The 27893-nt window shown below is 41.9% G+C and overlaps 1 protein-coding gene across 1 annotated transcript; it reads right to left on the minus strand.

The window, feature by feature from the left end:
- Positions 1-427: 427 nt before the first annotated feature.
- Positions 428-27683, minus strand: LOC139294996 (connector enhancer of kinase suppressor of ras 2-like). The gene is made up of 22 exons (XM_070917039.1): positions 27620-27683; positions 22868-23031; positions 20587-20789; positions 19705-19810; positions 18647-18688; positions 18437-18556; positions 16440-16499; positions 16208-16276; positions 12694-12840; positions 10983-11116; positions 9544-9746; positions 9258-9347; positions 8136-8326; positions 7978-8026; positions 7689-7867; positions 7529-7602; positions 6434-6505; positions 6066-6133; positions 4616-4716; positions 4057-4537; positions 565-764; positions 428-475 (listed from the first exon to the last, which is right to left on the minus strand). Exons 1-22 carry the CDS (start codon positions 27681-27683, stop codon positions 428-430), a joined length of 2865 nt encoding a protein of 954 aa, XP_070773140.1.
- Positions 27684-27893: the final 210 nt, after the last annotated feature.

Raw genomic sequence — 27893 nt, forward strand, 5'->3', positions numbered from 1 at the left:
ACTGAGCGGTTGCACACAACTCCAGCATGATGTTCAAAACGATTCAACAGAAGCGAGAAAGGAGGTGGCCATGCATGTGAGCGATGGATCACAAAGCTCTCCGACAAGTCTTGGACACAGACGCAAAGCGCTTACTTGTTGTAAACCCTGTGAGCCTACAAGTTATCTTATCGAGCCAGACATGTTTTTTTGGCCTTCTATAACAGCCCTCATCTTTAAAAGAGAGGGATCGGACGGACAGGGACACCGAGTCTTTGTGCTCCTGCACGGTGAGCGAGGTTGAAGGAGTAGGAACAGGGAAGGAGATGTAGTGCCGAGCAGGTTAAAGAAGGTTTTTTGGTGCCTTTTTATCTCCAGCAGAGGGATGCCGGCTGTGTGAGGCACAGGCAGAGGCGATACGTTTGAGGTGAAATCACCACACTGATCCTCACCCTAAAAACCCCAATGACCGGTTTGTGTCTTGAAGAGGGACATTCTGTAAGGAGGTGAAGGTATCAGTTAGTAATTAGCCGATACAGCACGCACTTATGGAGAGACATGAACGCTTAAAACGTGTTGTTATACCTTCAGTGAGCTATGAAGGATCCGGAGGCGATGAAGTTTGTCATTGAGCAGCGGGTCGTTCACTCGGCGGACAAATGAGCGCTTGTACTCCAGGCGGCTGGCTGATCTGTGGTCAGCCGAGGTGGACAGACTGGTCTGCTCCAGAGCCCGATACAAATCTCCCAGAGAGTCTGCCTGCATCCGGCAGTCCCGTCCATGGCCTGGCAAGCAGGACAAGCAATCGTCAATAAAGATTTTTACATCAAACTGAACTCAAGGGTGAGAATCTTCTAGATTCTCTCCTTTTTTAAACTGAGCAAACACACTTCAGAGACATAAACTTTAACAAAATCATTTTAGCAGTGAAGTCTGTCTCTCTCACCACTCCACCATATGAAACTGTAGGCAGCCCCTCTCTGCCCACACGTTCACACAAGCTGATTGTATGCTACCTGCCCAGCATGAAATGGCAGGAAGCCGAAGCTAACAAGCAGCTGCTGAAGGGAATAAAAAATACAGCAAGTTGACAGCAAGGTCAGTGGATTATCTCAAGTAACCAGGACATTTTTCTGGAAAGAAATGTCGCTGTGGAGTTTTTCAAATGTAAATGCTGTGAACACCACAAACAAAGCTGCATTCACCCCCGGGGCGGTTTTAGTGTTTTGAGGGACACATGCAAAGACTGAGATGAAGCTCTGTTTGTGTGTTGCATACTGTGGTGGAGGAAGTATCCAGATCCTTTATATAAGTACTAATACCACACTGTACAAATACTCTATTACTTTATATATTAAAAAAAATATATATATATATATATATTCATATTATATATTTATTATATAAAAGCATAATAAATGTAGAAAAACATCCCCTGCAACTATTAAATCATTAGATCATTATTACTCAAGCATTGATGTGCAAGCAACCTTTTACTGTTGTAGTTGGTTAAGGTGCTGCTAATTCTAAACTATTTTATATAGGGCTGCAACCAATGACAGTTTTCATTATGGATTAATCTGCTGATTATTTTCTCCATTTATTGATTGATTGTTTGGTTTGTAAAACTTCAGAAAATAGTGAGAAACTGTTGTCACAGTGCCAAAGTGACACCATCAAACAGCTTGTTCTGCTAAGAAAAGCTGCTAATTCTCACCTTTGAGAGGCTGGAACCATGAAATGTTTGGCATTTTTTCCTAATTAGATTAATCAGTCATTAAAAAAGTTTAGATTTTTGTCGATGGACTAATCTATTAATCAACTAATCATTTCATCTCTGTTGGGTAGTTTAATCTATAACAATGCATCATATTTTATAAGCTCTTCATGTGTTTTGTGTGCAAAGTCTTAATTGGTACAATTTCCCTCTGAATTGTAGTGGAGTAAAAGTAAGGAGCATGAAATGGAAATACTAGTAACTAGTAAAGTAGTAAGTAGTGAGTAAAGTACCTCAAATTTGTATTTGAAAATTGTAAATGCACTTGTTGCATAGCACTGCTTGCTGAAGTGACAAAGATGGGAATGAAACATTTAGTTTTAATTCCTGATGCACGACACAGAAGAGATCTCAAACCTCCGCAAATAAAACCAAAACAAATGCAAATGAAAATATGTTTTTGTAATTTAGGTGACCCTTTAGTTTACTTCCAATGTAAATAAGCAATCTCAACATATTGAGACATCAATTTTCAATTTTTTTTAAAGTTAATTACAATTAAAAAATACATTTATGTATGAAGTATTATTCCCACTTTCCTACTTTTCTGTACTACATGAAAGTAATCTGTGTCCTCTCCTGTTTACGCAGATAGTGTTCATATGGATTAAGTTACAGGCTTGCAGGAAACACATTTCTGTTCTTTTCAATACACATCATTCTGTGGTACGTCTCTATATTACAGTATTTTCTTCAGGGAACATTGGCCTCAAACCTGCAACACTGGGTGCACAGCTCATGCATCTGTTTACATACACTGCCCTCTGCTGGCACAATACTAACACTACACTACGGCTCCGAATCTGTTAGTCGTCGCTCTGTTTTGTGTTTTGGAAGCAGGGCGGTGCGTTCTGAAGCTTTGGGGCTGTGCTTTGAAATGTATCATGCTTTATTTGCCGCCTGTTTTGTGTTTCTTTCTCTTCTTTCCAGGCAGTGGTGGAGAGAATGAACGGTAGAGCAATAGATAAATGAGGACAAGAAGAAAGGACCCTTAGGCGTGTTTCTTTATCCTGTTCAGAATTCAACATTAACATGGGCTGAAAGGATTCCTCCTTGCTTCACCGTTCAAACACTGCCGAGAGGCACAATGGCATCTCGATCGGGCAAGAGAGAGAGAGAGTCAGCGCGAGTGTCTGAGAGAGAGCGGACTGCCAAGATAAATCATTATCAAATAAGACACTAAATTTCATCTCACTTAGACAACTGCCCCGGAGGTCTTCGAGGGACGTCAAATGGGCTGGCTTCAGATCCAATCCAATAAAGCAATAATAGCGAGTATTCAACCTCTGACATTTGCTGGCTCTGACTGCCTGTTAGCAGCTTTAATAAAATAACTGACGACAAGTTAGCGCACTTGCTCAACACTGTGCACATGAAAAGACTGATCCGCATGTAACAGTGAGCAGGAGAGATGCCTACATTTGGAGATTTCAGGCTGACCTCAGTGAGATTGCTGAGTGTGTGATACCTTGATCTCCTCTAATGACCTACTGTCAGCCTTTTTGTCCCATGCGCCCCCACAAGCACCCCTTCATCGACACCACACGTCATGTTCCAAATTATATTTAACACTGTTGATTATATCAAAGTGGATATTGTCACACTTATTTTTCCTTACAAGACATAGTGTCATGTAAGACAATAGAGTTGTCCATGTTTAGACTTGGTTTGGACTTTTTTCTTCCTTGTTTTCAGTCAGATTTGTATTTGCACCAGTCAGCTACCACTTGGAGTGGCAGAAGATGGACATTTCTAAAGTTTCTCCTTTACTTCTAGCGTTATGTTTTGACTTCTCTGATCACTTGTAAACTAGTTTTCACTCCGTCTCAAACGCAGCATGTGGCGTTAAGGAGCTTTAAGTGACTCAGGTTGGTGAGAAGCAAGTTCTGTACAGTTGGTTTCCATTAAATATCAATCTATTGGTAATCATATTTGTGAGTTTGTTTTCCTTCTAAACACAAATATGTGGATTCATTATTTTTAACCAAATCATCATTTCTAATTTAGCTGAGCTAATTCACATTCTTTTCAATTACCCCCTGGCAACTGCAGGCGCACGAGTGGTCGAGTGTGGGCACATTTCTTTATAACTTTTCTGTTGGTTATTATTTTGCACAATTCACAATTTCCCAAATTGGACATGTTTGATAAATTACTTAAATGTATAATTGATTATAAAAATGATTGTTTTCTTTCGATCAACTGATTGTTTTAGTTTTAGTGTGATGTAACACACGGTATTCTGTAAATGTCTATGTGGTACATGTGAAAAGATGTAAAACAGATTGTGTGTGTCTGACCAGTGTCTCTGGGCCGGTCCAGCTGGTAGTGCTGGGGCTCTCTCTGATCAGCGGCGGTGGCGGCCAGGATGGCGTGGAGCCCGCTGTCTCTGGGTAGTGTGAAGCTGCGGGGTTTCCCTCCCACCTCTGAATCGATACTGGCCCTGAGGGGCAGGGGCAGGGCTCTGTACTGTTCTTGCAGCAGGCTGCGCTGTGCGGGCAGGGTGGACTGCCTGCGGTACTCCATCGCCAGGCGGTCTCTGTCCTCAGACAGCAGGGTCTCCTCCACGGGAAACGTCTGGAGGTAGTGCATCCTCGCGTTGCTTTCCATCTGATCGTGCCATGAGTTTCGGTGGCTGCTCGTCTTCTGCCCGGGGGAGACGCCGTTGTTGCTGCTGCTGCCGTCCTGAGGCTCAGAGTGGAACTCCTCGTGAGAGGAGCGGGACTGGAACGTGTCGGAGGAGGAGAGATGGCCACGTTTGGGTTCCAGGTAGGGACTCACCTAAACACAAACAGATGGTTAGCAAGTTTGCCACTTGGGATGATATCTATCTATTAAACTACAGGCTGACAGACTCACTGAGGACGCTCTGGGATAGGTGTCATAAGGTGGTGGTGGACTGTCCTGTTTGGGCATCGAGGGCATCTCCATGTCCTCATGATCACTCTCACTCCAGTAATCTGTCATGAACAAACAGACTGTGTCATGTTTTTATGTCTGTAGCAGAATCAAAACCCAACAAAGAAAGGAGAATCTTTTATATCTTTTTATTTAAAATAAGCACTCACACCAGTTATACCAGATATACTGAGGCTCACCATGGCTTATGAGACTTAAGTTAAAAGCTGGTACAAATCATAGACATGTACAGTTTATGATAGATTTATCTTCAGAAGTGCTGCGTCAGGTCAGAAAGATCAACTCTGCCCATGGATGAGTGTTTTGAAAGGTGTAGCTGCAGTGTCTGTGTGGCGTAGGTGTGATATAAGTCCAGGTCTGACTAGTGTGAGTGTGAAGAAGGATGAATCTAAGATGTGAGAACTTCCTGTTAAGTCTTCTGGAGGTGTTAAGGGTCTAATTTAGCAACTTGTCTGTGAAGGCTGAAACCCCCTCTTCATAATACCAACGACAAACCTGATCTCACCCGCCCACCTTTGCAAGGTTCCTACATGGGCTCCTCTAAATAACACAAGGGTTAGTTACATTACTTCCTGTCCATTTGTAAGAAGCCAAAGAACACCAGAATATGAAAATAACAAGCACACCTTCAGCCCCTAAAATTAGCATTTATATTCAGCACAAAGCAGAGATGCTTGAATCAGATGTGAAGTGGAAGTGAAACCGGGGAGAGGTGTTAAAAAGCCTCTGCCACTGATCTAGAAATAAGATCTATTTATTGAATTCTCTCCGTCAGGTCTTGTTTTTCCAGGTTATTGCATCACATCACACAAGATGATCCAAGGTTATAATTTAATATTCCATTTTTATTTCCTTATAACCTGTCTAACTTTGAGACTTGGAGACAATATCAATTGAACCTGAAGTTGAAAAAACTGATTTGCCAATGGAAAGATTCAGGACGAAAAGTAGTTCCCAAACTCTTTACTTTAAAGCAAGTGTGCAAAAATAAACATGAACACTTAATATGCTGACTGGTACAGACCTGACATGGGATTAAATATCCACAGCACTTTGGTCATATACCACATTTAATAATAGTGTTTTCTGGAGACACATTAAGAGGTAAAATGAATCAGGCATGGGGACTGTAGCCCCAAGCTTCTTGTTTGCAGCATGTATAAGAAGGAGCTGAAGGAGCAGATACACTGTGGTGGAAAATGACTGCTGTGAACCTGTGATAGCACCTCGCCAAGTGAAGACTAGGCAAAATAATTATCCATGCATTCGTCATTACTTATTTATATATGATTCCTAAATGTCAACAGTTTTATATAAGTGTTGACCAGTGACCCGTAACAGACGCTGAATCCTTTTCAGCACCGTGAACAGAGTGTGTGACGAATTTCACCTTGGTCCTGGCGAATTTTCTCCTGCTCGGAGTAGCCTGCCACCGCCATACTGAGACGACTCAGCCACCTGTGGGGGAGAATAACAGTCATGACGCACAGCAGCTTGACATCCAATAAAACACCTTGTCCTTGTAGGTGCGTGCGTGTGTGTGTGTGTGTGTGTGTGTGTGTGTGTGTGTGTGTGTGTGTGTGTGTGACTTCCTGTTTCACCTAACAAAAAAATGCTCAGTTTCAAGGAGAGTGGGCAGTCCAGTAGAGGGATTCAATTTCCGGCCGGTGGGGGGGGGGGGGGGGGGGGGTTAAATGTGGCCACAGATGTGGGATTGGGGGAGTTTACAGCATGACTATTACAGCCTCATTAACTCACCGGGACATGTCGTCTACATTTTCCGCTGCAAAGTAGAAAGTCTTTATCTTCGGATGGCAAGCCTTGAAAGCACTGAAAGGGAACCGAGGGTATATTTAATCACATGTTAGCGCAGGAACGGGGACATATAGCGTGCATTAACATATGAATACAGAGGGCTGCCGAGATAAACTGGCCCAGATCACACATACAGTAATTCAGACTGACACAAAAACAGCAGGACTTTGCATCATCAGATAAACACAGTCGTGAACCCAGAAGCTGAGTGGCATGATTAAGATAGATATATGAAGGTAAGCCATAATTAGGAAACGCAGCGCCCTCATAATGATTTTCACTAGATGCTGACATTTAACCCATTAGTGAACAACAAACCCATCAAATGTGCTAACAGCTATTTGCCACAAAGTAGACTGCACCGTATTTATTATCTGTATTGAATCTGTCTTTGTGGGATTTGCAAGAAGGTTCTTTGGTTTCTTTATTTGAATCTTTAAAAGCAGAAAGATTAGGCCTTCCTACATTTGAACTACTCGTGATCTAAAGATCAAAATCTTCCTTAAAAACGTCTACGTCTACTAGCTTTAAAGGTTGCTGTGGAGTTTTTCCCCTCGCTATTTTGACCGCTGTGGAGCTGTTTTTGAGTGGGCCCCTGTGCACGATACACAGTCCTGCCAATGGACTCAAACTATGGTGGATGCAGCAATGCACCAATAAAACATGGAAAAGAAGAACACTGCTAGCAGGATGTCAACAATGTTGGATTTAAAATACATTTTAAAAATCTCCCCTGCAAATGCTTTACAAGCAAGGAAATGCCTAACGTTTGTTTGTTTAGAAAAAAACTCCACAGGGCACCTTTAACAAATGGTCATGTCTTAAAGTTTTCCTGCTCTCTTTATCCTTCAACGTTTTTCCTAAAATTGTCTTTCATGTTTGTTACAACCTCTCCATCTTACTAAACCTTTTCCACTAACACTGATACACAACAAATGATCAGTTCTACCTCTAGATACTGTATTCAAGAAATTTGTTGAAGCTAAATCTACAGTAAGAAGCTTGATCCTTGGTGTCCAGGTGAAAATCAGTACTCACAACTTCCTTCTGCATTCTGTGGCTCGATCAATCTTAAACTCTGGGAGGCTGACAAAGCCCTCTGCCTTCTCATCCTGTGACAAGCAAAAGCAGAGTTAAATCAAAGTGCCACATAACGAATAAACACTTAATGCTCTTTTGTCAAAATCACCATATTCACCTCCTCATTCATGTACCAATACAGGCACGTGTCTTTCAGGATGAACCAGTACTTCTTCCACTTCTGCGAAAAATAGGTTTTCGCATCCTTTTTTTTCCACAGCCAGCCCTCACAGTCCCCCTGACCCAAGTCCCTGCAGGAAATCCGCCGCTTGCTGATGGAAGACATGGGACTTCCAGCTGCAGGCGCCAGCAGGGGAGCAGAACAGACAAGGTGGGTCAGAACACACTAATCGTGAAACACCTGCTCATGTTTCGGTTTGAGTACATGTGAGCGCTCAAGTTCTCACCTTTGCTCTTCTTCTTTGACCTTGACAGCAGAGAGGATCGTTCAAACACCTGCAAAGTAACAAAGAATGACAACGTGGAGGATCCCAGTGCAGCTAAATGCTTACTACCCTAGCTTACAATGAAAAGATTTTAATTTTCACAGACTCAAAGGACTAACGTGGTAGAGGGAGGCAGAGTCAGAGCTGGACGTGGACAGGGAGACTTCCATCTGGAGGGCGGGGACGAGCGTGTAATGGGTGGGGCTGTTTCCTCGCTCAGTCTTCCTCCTGTTCTGACTCAGGCTGCGTCCCAGCAGGAAGTCCTCCCCCGGGGTTTTATCTTCACTTGCAAAACGCAGCAGGGAATTCTCTGCCAGGACACAACAGAGGCAAAATCAGTACCGCACACACTTTAAATTGAAAATTGAAAAACAATTTACGTACTAAATGATCCATACAGTTCCACATCTGAATTTTGAGATGCTGTACCATATTTCGTTTAACTTAGTCAAGTCACTTTCCATCCAGACTATGGACGTGTAACCACATATTAGTTGCTGCAGTAGTTAATGTCACAACACTGATCAAACTTTTTTGTATTCTACTGTAAGACCAGTTAGTTGCCTGCGATTTAACTCTTATCTCTCTCTCTAAGATCAGTGAAGGCTGACATTTCAAAAGACTACCTATTTGAAAGGCATTCAAAATCTACAGAGGAGGGCTGTTGTCAGGCAGGAAGCCCTCAAAACTTCCAAATACTGTCTCTTGTGGATAAATATAGCACCATCACTTTCTCTGAAAAGCCCAAAGGAGCAACATATCACCACCATCCCCAGAGGAAACAAACACATCACTCAAGTCTTTCTTTGAGACTGAAATAAAGCAATCCAGTCTCCTCCCACTCCATTTACCACCTAGCTCCAACAGTCACCAACAAAATGTGAAAATCTCTGGATGTATTTCTACAGTTGCCAAAGCAACAGAGCACTTTTTATATCCAAACAGAGAGAAACGGCAAAGCTGAGAGCGAGAAAGAGAGAAACAGGAAGAGAGTGATGGAGGGAAAAAAGGAGCAGTGATAGATTGTGAACATATGGAGGAGATAGAGGCAGGAGCTGATATCCAGCATGTTATCAGTTTTGACAGGCCAGCTCATCCTTCTACTTTCTGGCTCGGAGATCTGAGCGGGTGAGGATATTATGAGATATCAACCCACTCACCTCAGCTCCCTCTGTCCCTCTCTGTCTCCCTCCTTTCTCTGCCTCCCTTTCTTTTTCTCTCTCCCACTGCCTCCCACTCACCTCTCCTGCTCTCTCTCTTCAGCTTGGCCAGGTCTTCGTTGTCTCCCACCCAGTTGTATTCCACCGGCATTGAGATGGGCCTGAGCCTGCCTGGAGCAAGGAGGCACAGGGAACGTCAATATTACACAGCTGCCCACACACAATCATACACTCACACACACACATCAAACAGCTGCAGACGTCTCAAAAACAACTCAAGAGCATACAGACGTCACATTCGCAGGTCTTTGAGCTCTTGGCTGTCACGATTACAGCAGCGGGGCTTCAGACGAGGCCGAGGTCTTACCATAGGTGGGAGTGCTCCCCCTGCGGACTGATGACACCTCTTGGTTCTGGTCGTACTCGTAACAGTACAGTATAGCATCTTCCTCCACCAGAGGAAATCGCCCCCGACACTCCTGGTCCAGGTAGGAGTTTGGTGACTCAGATCCTTCGGCAACATGGACGTCCGATTGAGGATCGTCACCCGGCAGACTTCCCTTGTCATCTCTATGGTAACGGAAAGCAGGATGTAATTTTAATGTCAGCGAAGATCTGGACTAATATGAGAGATCATCAGAGGATAAAGCAGGCATATTATATTTATTCTATATATATATTCAACAAAAGACCAAATCCAACAATGTGTTTCTCTCAATACTTTCTCACTTCTCCAGCCTATCTGGGGCTCTCACTTGTTCCCACTGAAAACATAATTTTTAAAAAAAAATCACAAATATATATTTTCATTTCTTAAAGGGGCTAAATAAGTTCCTAAAACAGCTGGTCAGTGAGTGTTTACGGCAGCCGGACAGTGTATGTGTATTGACTCAAAATAATGTACAGTGTCTATGTTCAGGGTAACTCACCCAGCGACACACTGATGTATTTATAATCATTTCAGGAAATACTTGTTAGAAGGATCAATTTATTGTTGGTTTTGGTCATTTCATGGGATTTGTTGACAATAATAAAATAAGAAAATTACCAGACTTATTCTGGATGTTGTAGTTTTAGTCCTTTACTTTATGGTAAGTGAAAAATGTACATTACAACAAGACTAAGAGTCTGGCCACGCTAGCAGTTCTGTTTTGGCCAAATTACATTTTTGACCTGATGATGGCGCTAGAAGAAAAGTCAGGGGATAACCAAAGTCAGCAGGATTCATTCTCTGGGGAACATGAAATATCATGGCAATCCATCCAAGAGTAGTTGAGATATTTCAGTCTGGACCAAAGTGATGGACCCACTGAGGTGTTGAGGTTTACACACAATATTAAAAGTGCCCTGTGGAGCTTCCCTAGTTGGTATCTATAGTTATATTTACATTCAGTGTTTTATACGTAAATGCACTGTGTGCATCCATGAGGCTTGACAAACATGTTGAATATATTTCCCTCTTCATTTTTTTTATATTTTAAATTGTGCATTGCTTACATCCATGTTTGCCAGCTACAGCAGCTGTCTTCTTCTTCACTGCCTTAGTGGGTGCATTGCTACACTCCTTTGTGTGTTACCGCCACCAACTGTCATGGGTTAGTGGAGTTATATGAACCCAATGTTTGCGTACATGTACATGTGTGTCCTCGTCTTTGTGCAACAGACAAACAAAACAGGGACCCACTTGTAAAAACATTGCTCCATGGCGCTACTATGGTCAAAAACTCCATAGGGTACCATAACTGCCTGGTAAAGCAAGCACTACATGTGACCTTTAATGTGTTTTATGTGTAAGTGTGTGTTCACCTGGGGGTGTAGGGTTCTGGTGGAGGAGGGGGGATGTAGAGGTCCTGCAGGGCACAGCTACTCCTCCTGGATGGAGTGCTTAAAGTGCTGGTGGGCGTGGCAACACTGCTGCTGGGGCTCTGAGGGAAGATTGGCTGTGTGTGAGTGAGTGTGTGTGTATGTATGAGCATGTGCGAAAGAAAGAGAGACAGGAAGACAGAGAGAGAGAGAGAGAGAGAGAGAGAGAGAGAGGAACAGTTACAGGGATTGACACATTGAAAATTTGGAGTTCACAGCAGCTCAGTCAGTTAGTCAGTCAGTCAGTCAGGGACCATGGTTCAGACTGCGCTGCTGAGCATCTGAACCGTGAAATGAGCAGTGTACTGTACGTCTCTGATGCTCCAGTTCTAACTGGTGCACACAGGAAGACGGGTCGGTGTGCAGTCTAGTCATCCCTCTCATTCAGGTCAAGGAAAACCTGGTCATAGCCTACATAGTCTGTTAAACACAGCACGTGCTCCTTGTCAATCTATATACATATATACATAGATATATATGATACCTTTAAAACTAAATATGTACATAATGTCTTTTTAATTACCTTCTTGTCATATTTATTATATAAAAAGTGGGGGGCTGTGAATTCATCAACTTAACCTGAATAGTCAGAGAGATGTAATCACAAGATGTCTGTTTTGCAGTGATAAAACTTCCAAAAAACGCTTGAGAGCTTATTAAATGAGTAAGAAGTGAAATTCTTTCAACAATAGAATACTAATTTGTCACTGCTCAAACTATGCTAATGCGTTGTGTAACTCACAGCTGACTAATATCAGAGATGTATTATCGGGAGACGTGCTCCATCATAAGGCCATTATGTGTGTCAGAACTACTGCAGGGCTTCCACAGCACAATGTTCTTTTCAATAACTTAACTGACTACCTCGACGTTCTTATTTTTAGTCACATCTCAGAGCAGAAAACATTACAGTTTCTGTGTTCTCCTTTTCCATTTTCCTGTCTTTAAAAAGGCCAGCAGGAGAGAAAATTCGATTTAGGTGGAGAAGAAGAAGGGCGAGGATGTGATGTGAGGGGGGAGGAGGCTGATTAGGATTGCACTTCAGGGCCTCAGGGGGGGAGAAAACATTTTCTCTGGCCTGGGACTCAAAGAAAGGCTGGGCTACATTAATATGCATCCCTCTCATCTCCACCCATTCTGGCTCGGGCACACAATCCTAATAATGTAACTGGTTTGGCCGAAGTAGGACAGCAGATGCCACTGAGGGCTGAAATGTCAACTTGTGAATGAACGATGCTGGAATCGTCAACCAATTAGTAACAAGTTGTGGTACTGCAATAAAAGCAATACCTGCACAACACAGTGCGAACCCCAAAGCTACAATAAGTTCACCCAAAATGATCTCTCTGAAAATGCTTTGACAGAAATTGAACATTATAAGTACAAAGCTAATGTTTGTTTCAGGGCTCTCATATTAGATTGCATGCTATTGTGAAAGTGCTACTTTAATTTAGCCCCATCTGCGCTTAGTGTTCTTCTGTTTATCTTATATCTTGGCCGTTTACTGACTGATCCGGGGACTGTGCCGTCTAGTGTCCGGAGTCTGTACAGTCAGTGCGGACAGAAGCACAGAGATATACACACACAAATACATATCTACACACAAATGGGCATGCTCAAACATGTCTGTGGAGGATGAAAGCAGTCATCGTACTTGCAGAGCCAACGGTTTCCATCTCATGTTCTTGAGCAGAGCAGGGGTTGAGGTGAGCGTGCTCTGTGGGCGTTTCTTCAGCGTCAGGGTGACACCTGCAGGGTCCCCACGCAGCAAGTTCACCAAGTTCTTCAGCTGCCAGCCCACCTGGCAAACAACAACAGCGTGATAAGGGTTTCCTCGACACACAGGCATCCCCATGACTCAGACTGGAGACATAATAAGCTGACATTTCAATATGAACACCTACTTAGTGACAAGTACAGGGATTCAACATAAATCCAGTTTGTATGTTTCCTTTCACTCATGATTTGGATGACTTTTCTTTATGCCTAATCCACTTTATGCCGAAGTTCAGTTTGTCAAGCAGGCATTTTATTCAAGGTGCTGCCGCGGTTGTTATTCTAATTATACATGTGGATCCCGATAGAAGCTGCAGCAGAGCCTGCAGCCTCTGAGGTTCATGTTGATGAGGACGTTAAAAGCAAAGTTGGATGCCAAAGGGCATCTTGTACACCTCCCGTAGTATCAATCTGCAGGCGCTGTCATGATGTGGTAAGCCCCGACATTGTGTGTTGCGAACAGCTGCATGCCTTGTAAATAGTCTTTAACCCAGTTTTGATGACATTTGGCACAAAGAACATCCCGCCCAGAGAAACACTGTCTGCAGCTGAACCAAATATGCCAGGTCCAGTTTGGGGAGAAAATATCCTCTCTTGCTTGGCTGGCTGCACTGCACTTCAGTACATCTTGTGTATTCCAAAGCAGCCTGAGAAACCGGGCTTTTTTTTTTTTAGGCACTGACCTAGCAATCACTTTGTTCCTTTCCAAGTAATTTTTCACCTTGACAGCCGCTACACAGAAATTCTTCACACAGGAGGTGCATTCAAACAGGCTGAAACAGATACTTTTATAATCCAAAGCCTGCTTTATTCCATGATAAAAAAGATTGTTTCGCTGTGTCTGGCCAACAGTAATGTGTTTATTTAAAGCAGGCAAACCCCTGATTTTTAGCTTTTTTTCAACCATCCACTGCTGTGCCTTTCTGCTTCATGGTGCTTCTTATAAAACATCATTCCATCAGTTTCTTCTTTTTGTTTCATTTCCTTTGGGGGATTCTGGTAACACTCCCCAGTGTGAATTTACTGTCCTGCATGGAGCTTTCTTATGTTTGAAGCCTTCCCTTTTTATTGACCATTCCTGAAATTCAATCTATCATTGTTGCCAGGAGTTATTTACTTCTGCTGTGTTTATTTTTTATAGCCTTTCGATCTTGTGCTCAAAAGCATCAAACTATTTGACTGATTTCTTTAGCATATTCTTAGCTTATTCTACATGTGTTATAACATTTTCAAAGTTTATCACAAGGCAGCTTTTGTCTCTGTGGATTTTCCCTTCATTCGTTTCCTTTGGTTGATCTAACTTCCTTTGGTTGCCTCAGCAGCCATTCTTACATCTGCTTTTCATGGAAAAGAATGCTCAAATCCAGTGAACTTTGGTCTGTGTCTTACTGCTGGACATCTCCCAACTGCCTTAATTATAAATCCCTGAACTGTCTCTCCTTTCCTTATTGGTATTTTTTAAACCTTGACGTTTGTTCTACTGTACTGTCTCCCTGGCCTGAAGGTTTTTTTCCTTGCTGAGATGAGACCTTTTCTGTACTTTCTTATCTTCTTGTGAGAAGAGATGGTGAAAGGAATCCCGGGCCACAACAGACACTTCTAGTTCAGACAACCCACTTCATCAACAAAATAATCAACCATCATGAATTTGTTCCTAACTGTGGGCCAATGAAGTACATTTACAATATTTGAGCTGGTTATGGCAGCCATTATGAGTGACAGTGCAGTTTTGGATTAGCAGACATGTCAACTGAGTTTACATATTGCCATCACCCACTTAAGCTGTCAAAATGACTCACTCACTGTTGCTCATTTCAACATCTCTCGTTCACCACCTCCCCCCGGCATCCACATGTGATCTTTGTAACTGTGTACCAGTTCCATACCAAGTAAATGCAACATAATAAGCTAGTATACAAGTTATGAATGTACTTTAATGTTTTGTACTAACATTAGATGATACACGACGTGCTGACAGATATCAGTCAAGCTGCAAAAGATATCAAAATGCTTCATGAAATGCACAGGTGTTAATTGCTCTGTTCCATTTAGGTGTTTCAGTTCCCAGACCCTGGTATTGTGCATGTATGGCCTACTGAGCCATCATTAATGTTATTCATTTCACCTGTGCATTTCCTGCTATGACAGGTTAAAACATCTGCCATATAAAAAAGGTCTGTTAAAATACAATGTATTTATTTTGGTTCCCCATGGGGACCATGCACTGACACCTCCCTGCTCAGCCTTGAAACTGCGCTTCACAGTGAGATGAAAGAGTCTTGACACCAAAATCAACTCTGTATTTGCACTTATTCTCTGTGTAATTATCATACAGTACTTCTTGCTGTTGCACACACAAGTAGCAATTATTTTAGACAAAGGGTGCTATATTTAAATTGTGCACCACTGGAAGTTTTTGCTTTCATTTCCACTGAATTTATTCTATGCCATGTACACTTCAGCAACCTGTCTCTTAGAAAAAACAGTGAAAGGCCAGTTACTTGTCTAATTAGTGCTCTGCTCAGGTTGAAGATGGGCACAACTGAGAATAATGTCAGCTCACCAATCCCCATGATCAAAATACGAAAGATAAACTTGGGGTGCCCTGGTGGCCGAGGGGTTTAAGGCACCAACCATAAATGGCAACAACCAAGGACCTGTGTTGCATGTCGTTCCCCATCCCTCTTTGCTTTGTTTCCTGTTATCTCACTACTGTGTATCTTTAATAAGGCATAAAAAGTGCCACTAAAATACTTGTGTAAGTTGTTCTAAAAGGTGCAACACAACTAATTGGACTGTGAGAGAGTTTTCATTCAAGCGCAGCCCATACACGGCCCCACTGTCCTGAAGAGAGGTCTATCTAATAAGTAAAAACACCTGTGTGGGTGAATCATGGGTGTTTAAAAGCTACTAACAGGAATCACAATGAAAATGGTGGCTTTTATCACACAGTTTGTTAAGGGCCCTAAGAGGGTACCTCCTGATCGACTGAAGTGCTCTTGTGAGAATGAGTTCAATGACTTCAGCTGACCATCCGATTGACCCCGTGACGAGCAAAGTAACATATCCACCCAGTCAGAGTAATGTATCCACATCCTCAAAAACTACCTACAAGAGGCACTACAGCCAGCCACTTACACAAAAACAGGTCCACTATGCTGCTGTGGCCCACTGTAGATTTACTGCAACACAGTGTATAAAGGAAGTGCATACACATCCACAGAATATACACAATCTGAGGCAGGTATTTCTATGCGTACAAAACAAGCATGTATGAATTAAACATTGCATAAACTATCTGCAAATCCTCAAAAGAAAGACCATATCAAAATTCAGACAGTCAATATGAAAAACACATAAAATAAGCCTGAGAGCAAAACATGTGGTCTTACCACTGTCTGATGATTGACCTGAATGACTTCATCTCCAGCGTGGATTTTCTTACAGCGGTCAGCCAGGGACTGAAGGATAGATAGAGAGGCAGAGTCACTAACTGCTGCTCCATTTCACTGTCATGACAGAGCTTACTGTGATACAGCCACCTCACTCTACATATTACACCACAAGTGAATGAACAGAGAGGAAAAGATCTATATAGGTGAACACCAAGAGGCTTGTACTTACTCCTTCTGTTGTGCCGGTGATTACATGCAAACCGTCATACGTTGATTTGATATACATGCCCTGTGGGAAGATAGCAGGAATATAAATTATTATCTTCTAAAGCAAACCATAAACTAAGGCACACAATGCATCTCGGCTCAGCCACACAGCCATTTGCAGAACAGAGCAGGGTAATTGCATATTTGCAAATATTAGTATTTGTTTTAATCTGCTCATGCAAAATGGGTAGGATTTGTATTTATCGCAATAGTTTTTTAGCAGCAGTGAAAGACGTGAGGATTTGCCTACAGGAAGGTCCTTAAATATCACATGGGTGTACTTTTACAAACATACACGGCACAATCTGACTTAATGTCATGTAGTGAGTCTCACTCTACTGCTCCTTCAAGCAGATTGAATCAAACATGGAGGATTATTTATCTGCAAATACCATTTTCACTAAAAGGGGTCTAAAGTGCATTACAAAGACACAAACATACAAACACACACCCAGATACACATGTACACTCACTCTCTCTCTCTCTCTCTCACACACACACACACACACACACACACATACTCACACAGATACACAAAAGCAGCATGCCAGTCTTCAAGATGAGTCTAAGAGGTTTATTTCAGGCCACTTGGCCCACTGTTGTGTTCAGGTTTCACTGAACGGATGAGAGAACTTCCATGCTCCCTGCTAGCATTTGTGTGGGGGTGGGGCTTTTATTGTGGCCCCAAGCAGGGCGCTCGTGCCTGAGTGTAGGTCAGTGCGAAGATGGAGTCCAACAAAGTGCTGATGGTTATACAGTGGCAGCAAGAACAAGTGTCTTCTCTGCAACTAAACACAGTCTACAGTTTGTCCAAGAAGTAAGTCCATAGACATTCGTCATTTGTTGCATTGCAATCTGCAAATTTAAGCACTCTGTACATGGGCAACATGTTCTTTTCATGTTGCTTTTTATCAGCTGACTCACATGCCCACAAGCTCAGCAAAACCCAGTTTTTGGTTTTTGGAGCAGCAGAGAGCTCCATTAGATACTGGACAGAACAGCAGCATGCAGTGTTCATGTTTTACCTCAATATTCGTAATATTTTGAAATGTGAAACGATGCCACAACTCTTGTTTAAAGCGGCAATCTAAAAACAAAACAATGTCCTGCATACTCTGGACAACCGGATGAGCCGTTAACAGCAAGGTCGTTGTATTAACCCCAGTAACAGGGGACACTGTTTCTGAATTTTTTTATGCAATTTTTCAATGCTGTGTGAAATTCCCTTCACCTATATGTTATTTTGTAATTTAGGTCAACCATCCCTTTAAGTAAATAGCCTGTGCACATGGTCCCTTCATGGTCCCAAAACACCTACGTAGGTGAAAGAGTTAACAAACTGATATAACTGAAGGAAACAAATCGGGCAAAGTTAGTATTAGTGATTAAGCAAGTTTTTGCTTTCTATTTTTGCAGTGAGTAAGATACATGCTGCAAGATAATTTGCACATGCCATATTTGAATCAAACAGAAGTCAATATGCTGTCAAAAATCATGCTGCTGCGATTTCTGTAATTAGTAGGTTTCACCATCATCCAGTATTAGTAGTAGTTTTGTACTTTACTTTTTTGGTAGCTTTTTCCTGTGTTCATTTCATTAAACCTGGAAAACAATTTAACATCTTGATATTTTAAGTATATTAAACTGTATGTCAAGTGTCATGAAAAGTATATCGAAAGCCTGCTTATGTGCAGGTGCACATTAATGTAACAATTAGGAGCAAAACCTAAATTTACTCTTAATTATTGAATTGCTCAGTTATTGCACAACAACCATTTCCGGTTAAATCAATATTACCGGGTAATTGTTTAGTTATTTCTTGTAATTAAACAGCCTGTAATTTAAAAGGTTAGTGCTTCAGTAACACCACAGAAACACACATCATCCTCTAATGACACACCAGGAAGGATGACCAAAAGTGAGTGTGTTTCTTTCAGTCTGACTGAGAGATAGTCTTACCAGCCCTTCAGTGGATTTTATGTTGGCCAGCTGCACAACCTCCAAATGTGCAGCCTGGGACACCATGGGATCCGAGGACAGAGAGATAATGTGGTCGCACACTCCAGACAGAGTTTTACACTGGGGAGGACATATTAGCGATTAATACAATCTTAAAGTGTGCGCATTATAGCTTCATTTACATCCACTGTAATAAAGTCAGCAACTCACCACATGCAGGATTTTGTTTTCTGTTTCGTACACAGAGCAGTCCTGGGGAACATTCAGAGAGCACTGTTACCTCAAGAGAATGTGTCAAAATGGAGTTATTATTGGCATTTTTCTGCTGTAGGTGGATACAAGCAAAAACCGAGCAGCTTGGCACCTATAACCCCCAACACTCCCACACAGGCATGCACAAACACAAAACAAATGAATCACCAATGCGGAGGCATGTCTCTCTCTCTCTCTCTCTCTCTCTCTGCCAGTCTTCCTCTCTCGGCCTTCAACTCTCTACCTATCGCCCTCTTTCACTCCCACCTTTAATTTTTCCCACTTACATTTTTCTCTTAACTCCATATAAACATGATCCTCTAGAGGCACTGTCCTAAAACCTATTAAGCATCACTTCGCTCATTATTTTCTGATCTTTCAGCGTTGCACAGGGCTGATGCTGATTGTCAGCATTTACAGGCTGAAGACAAACACACTGATATTAAAATCTAATCTGTGGTAAGTTTCTCACATTTGATCTGATCTCCAGTGTCTTTAATTTTGAAAATATCTTTACATGTATTTCAACTGTAGCTGAATGAGATGATGCTTTGTATATGAGAGGTAAAAAACAAGTTATGACAGTTATTTGATTAACTATAAGCACTGATAGTTGTAATTTATAAAACATTTAGGTATAAACAGAGTAAAGTTTAATCATTCTCATGCCAGTGATTAGCTGACCTGAAGTAGTTTTTATGTATAGGTTAATGACATTTCTAACAGTTAAACTGACTGCAGAAGTTTGCTGTACCTTGTGTACATCTTCTGTTGTTTACACCTTTAGTTTTTACTCATGTTTGATGGATGCAACGCGTGCAGAAAACAGGAGCTGTGTTAAGGTATTAGAGGCTCTAGATTGGATGTTTATACAAGGAATTAAGTGAAATGCTGCTTTAGTTTTTTCTGTATCAAGCATAACATATAATTATTTTCTGAACTAAAATTTACTTGGGATAAAAAGTTTCCTGGGCTTGAGCTGTATTTCATGACATTATACAACACAATTTATTTACCTGTTGTACAATTGTCGTGAGCTCAAGACACAGCTGGATCACGTTGTTTCGGGTCACGGAGTAATCTGCCACTGCAGCAAATGGAGACCTGAAAAAGAAAGAGCACCTGGAATGAACCATTAGATCATTCTTCCTTTGAGACTAAATCATTGGTAAATCTGTGGGAACATTTCCAAACACACAATCGAGTACATCAGCGCGCATACACATACGCACACATTCCTTTATTTCTATCCGTCTATCGTTTTAAAGGAAAGTTCAGAGAATAACAATGATGCTAATTTTTTCTCTGTCCTCCAGAGCACATTAAACATGACTTCAGAGTCATATTTAAACCGCAAAGTGCAATTTTGTCAGCAATGAAACACTAGATATTGAATTTTATTTAGAACGGATGCTGTAGATTATGTGAGAAAAGAAACAGCTATTCACTTTGTTATTTCTGTCGAATGCTGTCTGCTTTGAACTTCCAAATTCATCAAACACACACACAAACAGACGCAAACACATTGGCACAATCCCACAGAGAAGGAAGGGATAAAGCAACATATAAATAGACTTGCTCAGTGCCTTTTTGGCCACCCTGTCAAAGTCTGCTTATATAAGGCCTTTACTCATCTTGTCTTGTCAGCTGATTGGTCATGGACGTAACATAAAAAAACAAAACTGGTCTGTATGTGGTAAAAAAAACAAAACACACCAGAATCCACAAAACACACTACATGAACCCATAAATGATTTTCAATCAATGTAAAATAGAAAGAAAACTGTGGCATTGAACGTCAAAAACTAAAGGGGAAACATTTATGTGTGTATCCAAGTGTTAACACAAGTGTTAACATGTTTAAATGTGTTACAGGTGCACCTTTTTGCTAATCTCACCTGTCTAGCCACGCCAGGAGGCTTTTGGCTGCAGCGATCAGGTCCACCACGGAGGTAAGAAAGTCGTTGGGCAGCTTGCGGGTGGCTCGGCCATCGTAATGGCCGCTGCGCCGCCTGCCTGTGATGAAGTTCTGCAGGTTCTTGGCAGATGCGTTAAGCTTATGAGAGAGAGTCTTCAGATTCTCAGTCTCCAGCCCGTAATTCTAGAGAAGAGAGGAAAGTAAATTCCCTCTGTTTGACTAGTTTGTCAGTGTTTGTTTTAACCGTGATGCATTCCAAGGATTTCTCCAGTGTGGAGACAGAGACCAATTGTTGTCATGACATTGCTCTGTGAATAAAAAGACAGAGGAGCCCGACCTGTCGCACCACAGAAGATGCCGCTCATATGACAAACATGTGAGGAGTGAAACCAGTGACCCATCCACCCAGCCCCGCTCCCCTCCAGCTGTCACTTTGCATGTCTAGGGATCGCAGAACTCTCATTACTCTGAACGCAGAACTGCACGTGCAGGCCTGTAGGCGTCTGTCACGTCAGAGTTTCTTGGGAGGGGAGAGCGCGGCAGGAGGGCCACTAATCATATTTAATACAGCAGTGCCTGAGAGACTTAAAACTAAATCCCAGTTACGTAAGGAGCTTTGGGGCTGAAGCAAGGCCCCCCATGCAGCGATGCAGGATGAGAGGACTTTAGATTCAGATTGCATCTGTGACCTCAGTCCACTAAATCTCCATCCAGTCTCTCTATGTGTCTCTTTGGCTAACACATACCCATCTTCTCTCTCCTTCATTCCTACTTCTCATTCATCCTTTACCACCAAGTTTTATATGTCCTCAGTCTAGCTGTTCACCCTTGACATCACAATACATGTGTATTTTGGTACAAGAGTATCAATAATATTAATGCTCGGTATTGACAAAGACCATCGATGTATACGTTCTGATCGTCTGACTGTCCCCTCAGCGTGCAAATAAAAAATAAGGATCTGAAAAGGAGGGAATCTTCAGAAATGACTCAGTAAGGTACCACAGTTGGATGACAAGCCTACAAGCATTTAAAAAAATATTCCTCAAATACAAAAGAGAACTTTAGGATTACAAAGAAAGAAACTACACTTGTTAACAGCAAGAAGCATAAAACTCCTTAACTGCTGAGCTAACTTTTAACTTCTAGCTTAAATAGACAACATACTGTAGGTACTGGCAAGTAAATGTAGAGCTGAAACAATTTAACAAATTAACCAACTACTACTAATTAAGTACTTAAATCAATTAATCGAATCTTGAATTTAAATTTGTGTTAGTTAACAGATGCCTAAATCAACTAACAAAGATCTCAAACTCTAAACAAGCAAAGAAACATAACACACCAATAAATAAGAAGAAACGTTTTCCAGAATTAAGAGCAAATTTAAGGCAAAAAAGACTTCAAATTAATGCGTGAAAACATTAAGTAAATTCTCTCCTCTGGGAGATAAATTGTTATATTCTTTGACTAAATTATGTGTTTTTGACTAAAGTGAGTGTGTCACACGATCAGAAACTACTGGGATTCACTGGAGGAAGAGACTCTCCTGAACAGGAAGTTCACTGGTCATCATCATCACTGGTTTCTCTTATGTCGTCGTGATCCTGCTGACCTGAACCACAAGGTAGCACAGGTCTGAGGTTGCTGCAGTGACACGCAGAGTGTGTTACAAGCTGTATAAATATTAGGCTTTCACTATTTCAGCAGCACATTAGCCCAATCAGCAGAGCAGCAGTCTATCATGCAGACACACACAGAACTTCTGTTTCTGAGACTAAGAGCAGAAATCACTAGAAGAGGAGGCTGTAATCCATGTCAGCACTAATGACAGCTGAAAGATTTGCCTGTAGAGGATATTTTGGCCCGATTATCAACTCTGGTAGATTTGCTGTGATGTTTGAAAGTTGATATTTGTAAGAATATTTGACAAAACAATCTAGATTCACTGATTGCGGAAATAACTGACATTGTAAACTGATTAACAGACTTCGTGGATGATGGCTTTATGCCAAAATACAGCCAACACATCATCACTATTAGTGGAAATCTCCAAAGTCTTTCAGGACTCAAAAACAACCTTATTTTCTAGCTTGATGATGCCACATTTTTGGGGTTAATCCAGTGAGTTTTGAAAGTACTTGACAAACTGAGGAGTCACCAAATGTGCTACTGGAACTTCATCCAACAGCAGTGGTCTAAGACTCTTTGAAGTGACAGTACAGGGTAGTGGGAAGATGGCGTGGGAAGCTTGGACTCACCAGAGCACAAAGTAAGTCCACAGCCTCCAGTATGAGCTCCTGGTGGCCGATTCTGGACACTCCCAAATCCTCTAGCTCCTGGTGGGTGATACGCAGCAGCTGGTCCCCCCCTACTTTCTCCCTCTCGAAGGTCTTGATGTACTGCTGCAGGCAGTCGTCCAGGCCTGAGGGAACCACACCACAGTAAAAACTTTCAGTACAACACGACAAAGTGAAAATGTTGTTTTCTGGCGATATAAGGCTTCCTGATTTCTTACCAAACCTCTATTTGCATAATGTGTTCTAATAGGGCTTGATGTCGCTTTCCTTGCCAGAATATGTGCTGCAAATTTCTAAAGTGTGAGCACAGGTTGTATTTTGTTGTGTCCTAAGTGTGAAACAGTCCTTGTCAGGCAAGAAATCTGACAGATTCCTCCTCGTCAACAGTCCTGAGATGCATTTTCGGCTTTAAACTAGGAAAAGCTTTCAACTAAAAAGGGGTTGTGTGTCTGTGCTCAGCTTGTTTTACATTTTTCACTGCTGCAGCAGGTGTGAAGTCTTTTGTTGAAGCAGTCGATGAAGTGCGGCAGACACGAAAACAAACTGATTCTGCATCTCCTGCCTTCATCAACGGTTTCCATCTTATGAGCTGAAGTTTAAAACGGGAAATTGTGCATGCATCAATACAGTGTATACAGGGGGGGGTAGACGTAAAATCAGGAAATCTTACAAAGGAGTTAAATCTAATACAACTGCACAAAAAACCCTCAAGAATTCCCATGGACTTAAATCAGCCCTTCTCTTATACAAAAACCTGACAAACTCACACTGATTCTGATTCTGATTTCTGATTCTGACATTGCATGTAATCTGCGCACAGGTGGTATTTATTGCAGAAGCATTGTATTGGACTGCACTTTCTATAGGTGGTAATGATATAGTGCCCACCCTCTGTACTCTTTGTTCCTTACCACTGCCTTAATGACGCAAGATTATGCTGTACATCATGTGCTGCTACAAGTAACAGCAAATTCATTTTACTGTGTAAATACATTTAGATTTGTTAGGTGATGTTTCTGCATGAGGGTTTCTTGACTCTTTTTATGTATTTACAGTTTTATTAACTTTCATATGAAGCAAACAAACTATTTAGCTGAAACTCATTCTACTCATTCTACTCATTGTAGGGCTTCTAACCATTTTTTTCATTACCGATTAATCTGCAGATTATTTTCTCGATTAATCGTTGGGTCTATAAAATGCCAGAAATTAGTGAAACATTTCTATCATAACTTCATAAAGCCCAAGGTATGTCAACAAATTGCTTATTTTATCAGACCAACAGTCCAAAAACCCAAAGATATTCTTTTTACTATCATAGAAGGTGAAATGACATAAATATTGGCATTTGAGAGACTGGAAACACTGCTTTCTGTCAATCGCCTAATCAATTAAATGCCAATCTTTTCAGCTCTAATTCATTTATATACCTATATATATCATAGCTGAATGTCACTAGGCAGTGCTCTGCATGCTAACCGGCTATCCTTTTACCACTGGAGACAGCGAGAGAAGCCTTTGTAGGCTTTTTCTATACACTCGGTCTGTTTCCATCTTCTCAGTGAGAGAGGGACACACACGCACACACACACACACACACACACACACACACACACACAGACAACTCTTTGCTCATCTTGTCTTTTCATCGCTGTGGACCAATCATGCACATGTGACTCAGTGCTGTGCCTAAACCTGATCAAGCATTCGCATCGGGTTTAGCTGGCAGCTAAACGGTGGAGATGAAACATAGGGAGTTTCATGGTTTTGCATAAAATTTAAAGGCTCAACTAATCAGCCTCTTTACCAAGTTAATTGAGACTCATTATGTCAGTGAAGTATTCCCCATGTTGCCATAGAAACCACCAACTAGGGTTTTGGCAGGGACTCTCCCTGACCGCAGGACCAAATAAAGAAATAAGTGAAGAGAGGACATGATGCTTTCCAAATAGCGACTAGCTTTTCATTAGCAATAATTCAAAACCTCCCATAGGATTTAACATTTTTAAGGATATTGCAAAGCATCATGTAGCACTAGTTTGATTGGTGCTGTTCAAATTTTTACTATAATTGAAATGGGAGAGTTAAGACATCAAAGAGTGACACAAATCGTGAGACTAACATGCTGTTCACGAATGCTAAAGTTTGGTGGTTTTTCTCCTTTAAAACTGAAATGCCATATCTTCTGACTGTGACATCCTGGAATAGACAGCCCCTCTAGATGGAGTATACTTTGCTGATTGCACTAAGTAATCTCCGCTACATCAATTTTCCTGTCCATTTCATGCACGGGTCAGATTATCAGGCTGAGGAGAAATTAAAAGCACAGCACTGACACATCCTGATCTCCCTTCTAGATAATCCACTGGTAATGTGAGGTAAGAGAGATATGTAAAGCTGTTAGCATTGTTATAACGGATTTATGTTAATCTGACTTGTCATTGATCACTGTCAGTGTGAGGAGGGAGCGAGGGTCTGGCAGAAAACAAAAATAAAACTGATGTACTTTACAAAACATGAATTATGTTAATGCACACTGTCAGGAAGAGTAAAGAGATTATATTAAGCCTGCATTAGGTCTGGGCCTCAAAACACACGTACAATTCAGAAAAACAACACCGAGTACACACATATCATTTGTTTGCACAGCTACCATGCACTTGTCAAGAACACATTTTCAGTGAAAGCTGGAATTCTTTTCTCTTTTGTGATCTCTTCTTTAAAGCGGCTTTGTCACAGCTGGGAATAGAGCGTCTTGCTCACAAGACTGGGGAGGGGGGGTGGGGGGTGGAGAGTGGGATTGTGGGAAGGTCACAGGGTGCCCCTATTTGGCCTCCAGTGACATCATGGAGCGGTATGCTAATAATGGAACCTGTGAATGCTAACAACAAAACGCTGCCAGTCCTCATGAGCTGAGAATGGATGTGAGACAAGAATGACCCCCCCCCCATTTCCTCTCCCTCAGTGTCTCTCAGTGCCACTCTGTCCCTCACTTTAAATTACCATTACTGGGCTCTGGGCACAGAATCGTCTCTGCTCTACTTGTCAGATGTGGGACACTGAAGAACCCGCTCTCGTATCCAATCTACGCTCCTCGCTCCCTGCAGTTCTCACTTGTGCTACCTGCTTATTTGAAGATCATCTTAGATCTCATGTGAACTGTTGTGGTCATTCTGTCTTCACATCCTACCATCCCTGTGTCCCCTTTGTCTCTATAAATCCTCCATGAAGCTATACACTCGCGTTTTGTGTCTTCACTGAGCCAGCATGCTCACAATAACACCCTGTTTAAAAGGCAGCATCAGATTCAAGTACAATTTGCAACCCACAGGTCAGACTAAGAGAGGTCTGATCTTTGCAATCACAATATGTCTGAGCCAGCAGAAACAGGTCTTCAGGCTTAGAATTATGACTAAGGCTGTGTGTATGTGTGTGTGTGTGTTGAGGCAGTAAAGATGTATGTTTCATCCGGAGCATCTCTGAAGGGCTGTGGCCTGACACGTGAGCACGTGGCTCTGCAAAACAACACACAACACTGAAACAATTACTGTTCTGACAGACCAGCACGCAGGTTTGGATGGCAGCCTCCTACTGAGTTGATCATTTCCTCTTACATTTTGTACATATTGGATAGTAGCGGACTGCCTGCGGCAATTACTTTATAATGCAAACAGACAAAAAAAAAGCAGCAAATCTAATGAGTTATGTGTGAAAATCTCCTGATAGGCTTGTGTGGGCCACTTACAGGTCTTTGGAGACTCAATGAGCCGACTATTTCCCTCTGAGGAACCTCTCATTCAACACAGCAAGCAAATAAATAAATTCTATCAACTGAATATCAATCTCTCCAACTTAAATTGGATGCCAAGGCCTCCATTAACAACAGGGCAGTTTGATCAAAACATCACTGTCTCTTTGGATGGCAAGTGGCCTTCAGAGGGCTTCATGTTCGAAAAGACGTTGTGATTTACACTAAAATGCTCTTGTGCCTGATAAATGTCCAACTTGAAGTCAGAGCTAATATGCTCTTAAAAACTAATGGATGAGCATCACCTTTTTAAATAAGCTTCATTACTGTATAAGCTAGTCTTACATGGTCCTCCTCCAAGTCAGCTGTGACTTCTTAATGACTTAGAGCATCTGTGGATCAACATTTGGCACAGATGGCTGCACAAGCTTTGATACTGTAGAGCTAGGATAGCTCTTGTTGTACACATTGCACGCGTAAACCTTGGTGGACAACTTGAACCTCTTTCCCTAAATCCAGATTCTGACCCCAGATCCAGAGAGAAGGGTAATTATTCGTGTGTAATTACTGGATCTCCTCTGTGTTTCTCCGCTTCCTGCGAGGCAGCCCCGCGTTAACAATAACCCCCGCAGGACACAATGGAGCTTTTAAACCGTTTTGAGCCATTTGAATTTGTTGGGCTCTGGAGAACATGTTGATCTGAAAGGACAAGTCGTCTCCACGCTGTAACTGCCTGAAACAAATCGATCAAATGATGTGGGGCTGTAATTAAAAGCCTTTGGAAGCCGCATGTCGATGATGAGGCAAAACCCCGAGGCTCAGCAGGTGTTTTTGTTCTCTTTCGGCATCTCGAGTGGATCTGTGTTGCAATTTCGACTCGCAGCGCAACACTATGTTCATCGCAACGTAGCAGTTTGGTGGGAATCAGTTTGTGTTTGGCTTTATCATCGTGCCTGAAGCCTTACCTTTCATCCAGTCAACCACTTGACTGGAGCTCCACTTGCTCACAGGCTCCATAACCAGTGCCATGGTAGAAGTTTGTCTTGTTCACGCTTGACAAAAGAAAAACACTCCCAACAAACCCACTCCCCCCTCAAAAATATAAATAAAATAAAGAATACAATTATAAATCAATCAACAATTAAATTCAAATGAAGGGCTGTCTTGATTCTTCTCTGCGGGGTGTTTACAAACAAAACGAGGTAGGTCCGAAAGGTCCAAAATGTCGCTTTGAGAAGC

This window comes from Enoplosus armatus, chromosome 13 (genome assembly GCF_043641665.1).
Source record: "Enoplosus armatus isolate fEnoArm2 chromosome 13, fEnoArm2.hap1, whole genome shotgun sequence".
NCBI classification, from domain to species: Eukaryota; Metazoa; Chordata; class Actinopteri; order Centrarchiformes; family Enoplosidae; genus Enoplosus; species Enoplosus armatus.

What these genes read in the sequence shown, in the direction of transcription:
- LOC139294996 (XM_070917039.1), bottom strand. Translation starts at nt 27,683, where the DNA reads ATGGCACTGGTTATGGAGCCTGTGAGCAAGTGGAGCTCCAGTCAAGTG. An exon ending in GGAAACCGTTGGCTCTGCAA is followed by an intron (nt 11,117 to 12,693) that starts GTACGATGACTG and finishes ACTCACACACAG; the next exon opens with CCAATCTTCCCTCAGAGCCC. An exon ending in GAAGAGAGAGAGCAGGAGAG is followed by an intron (nt 8,327 to 9,257) that starts GTGAGTGGGAGG and finishes GTGTCCTGGCAG; the next exon opens with AGAATTCCCTGCTGCGTTTT.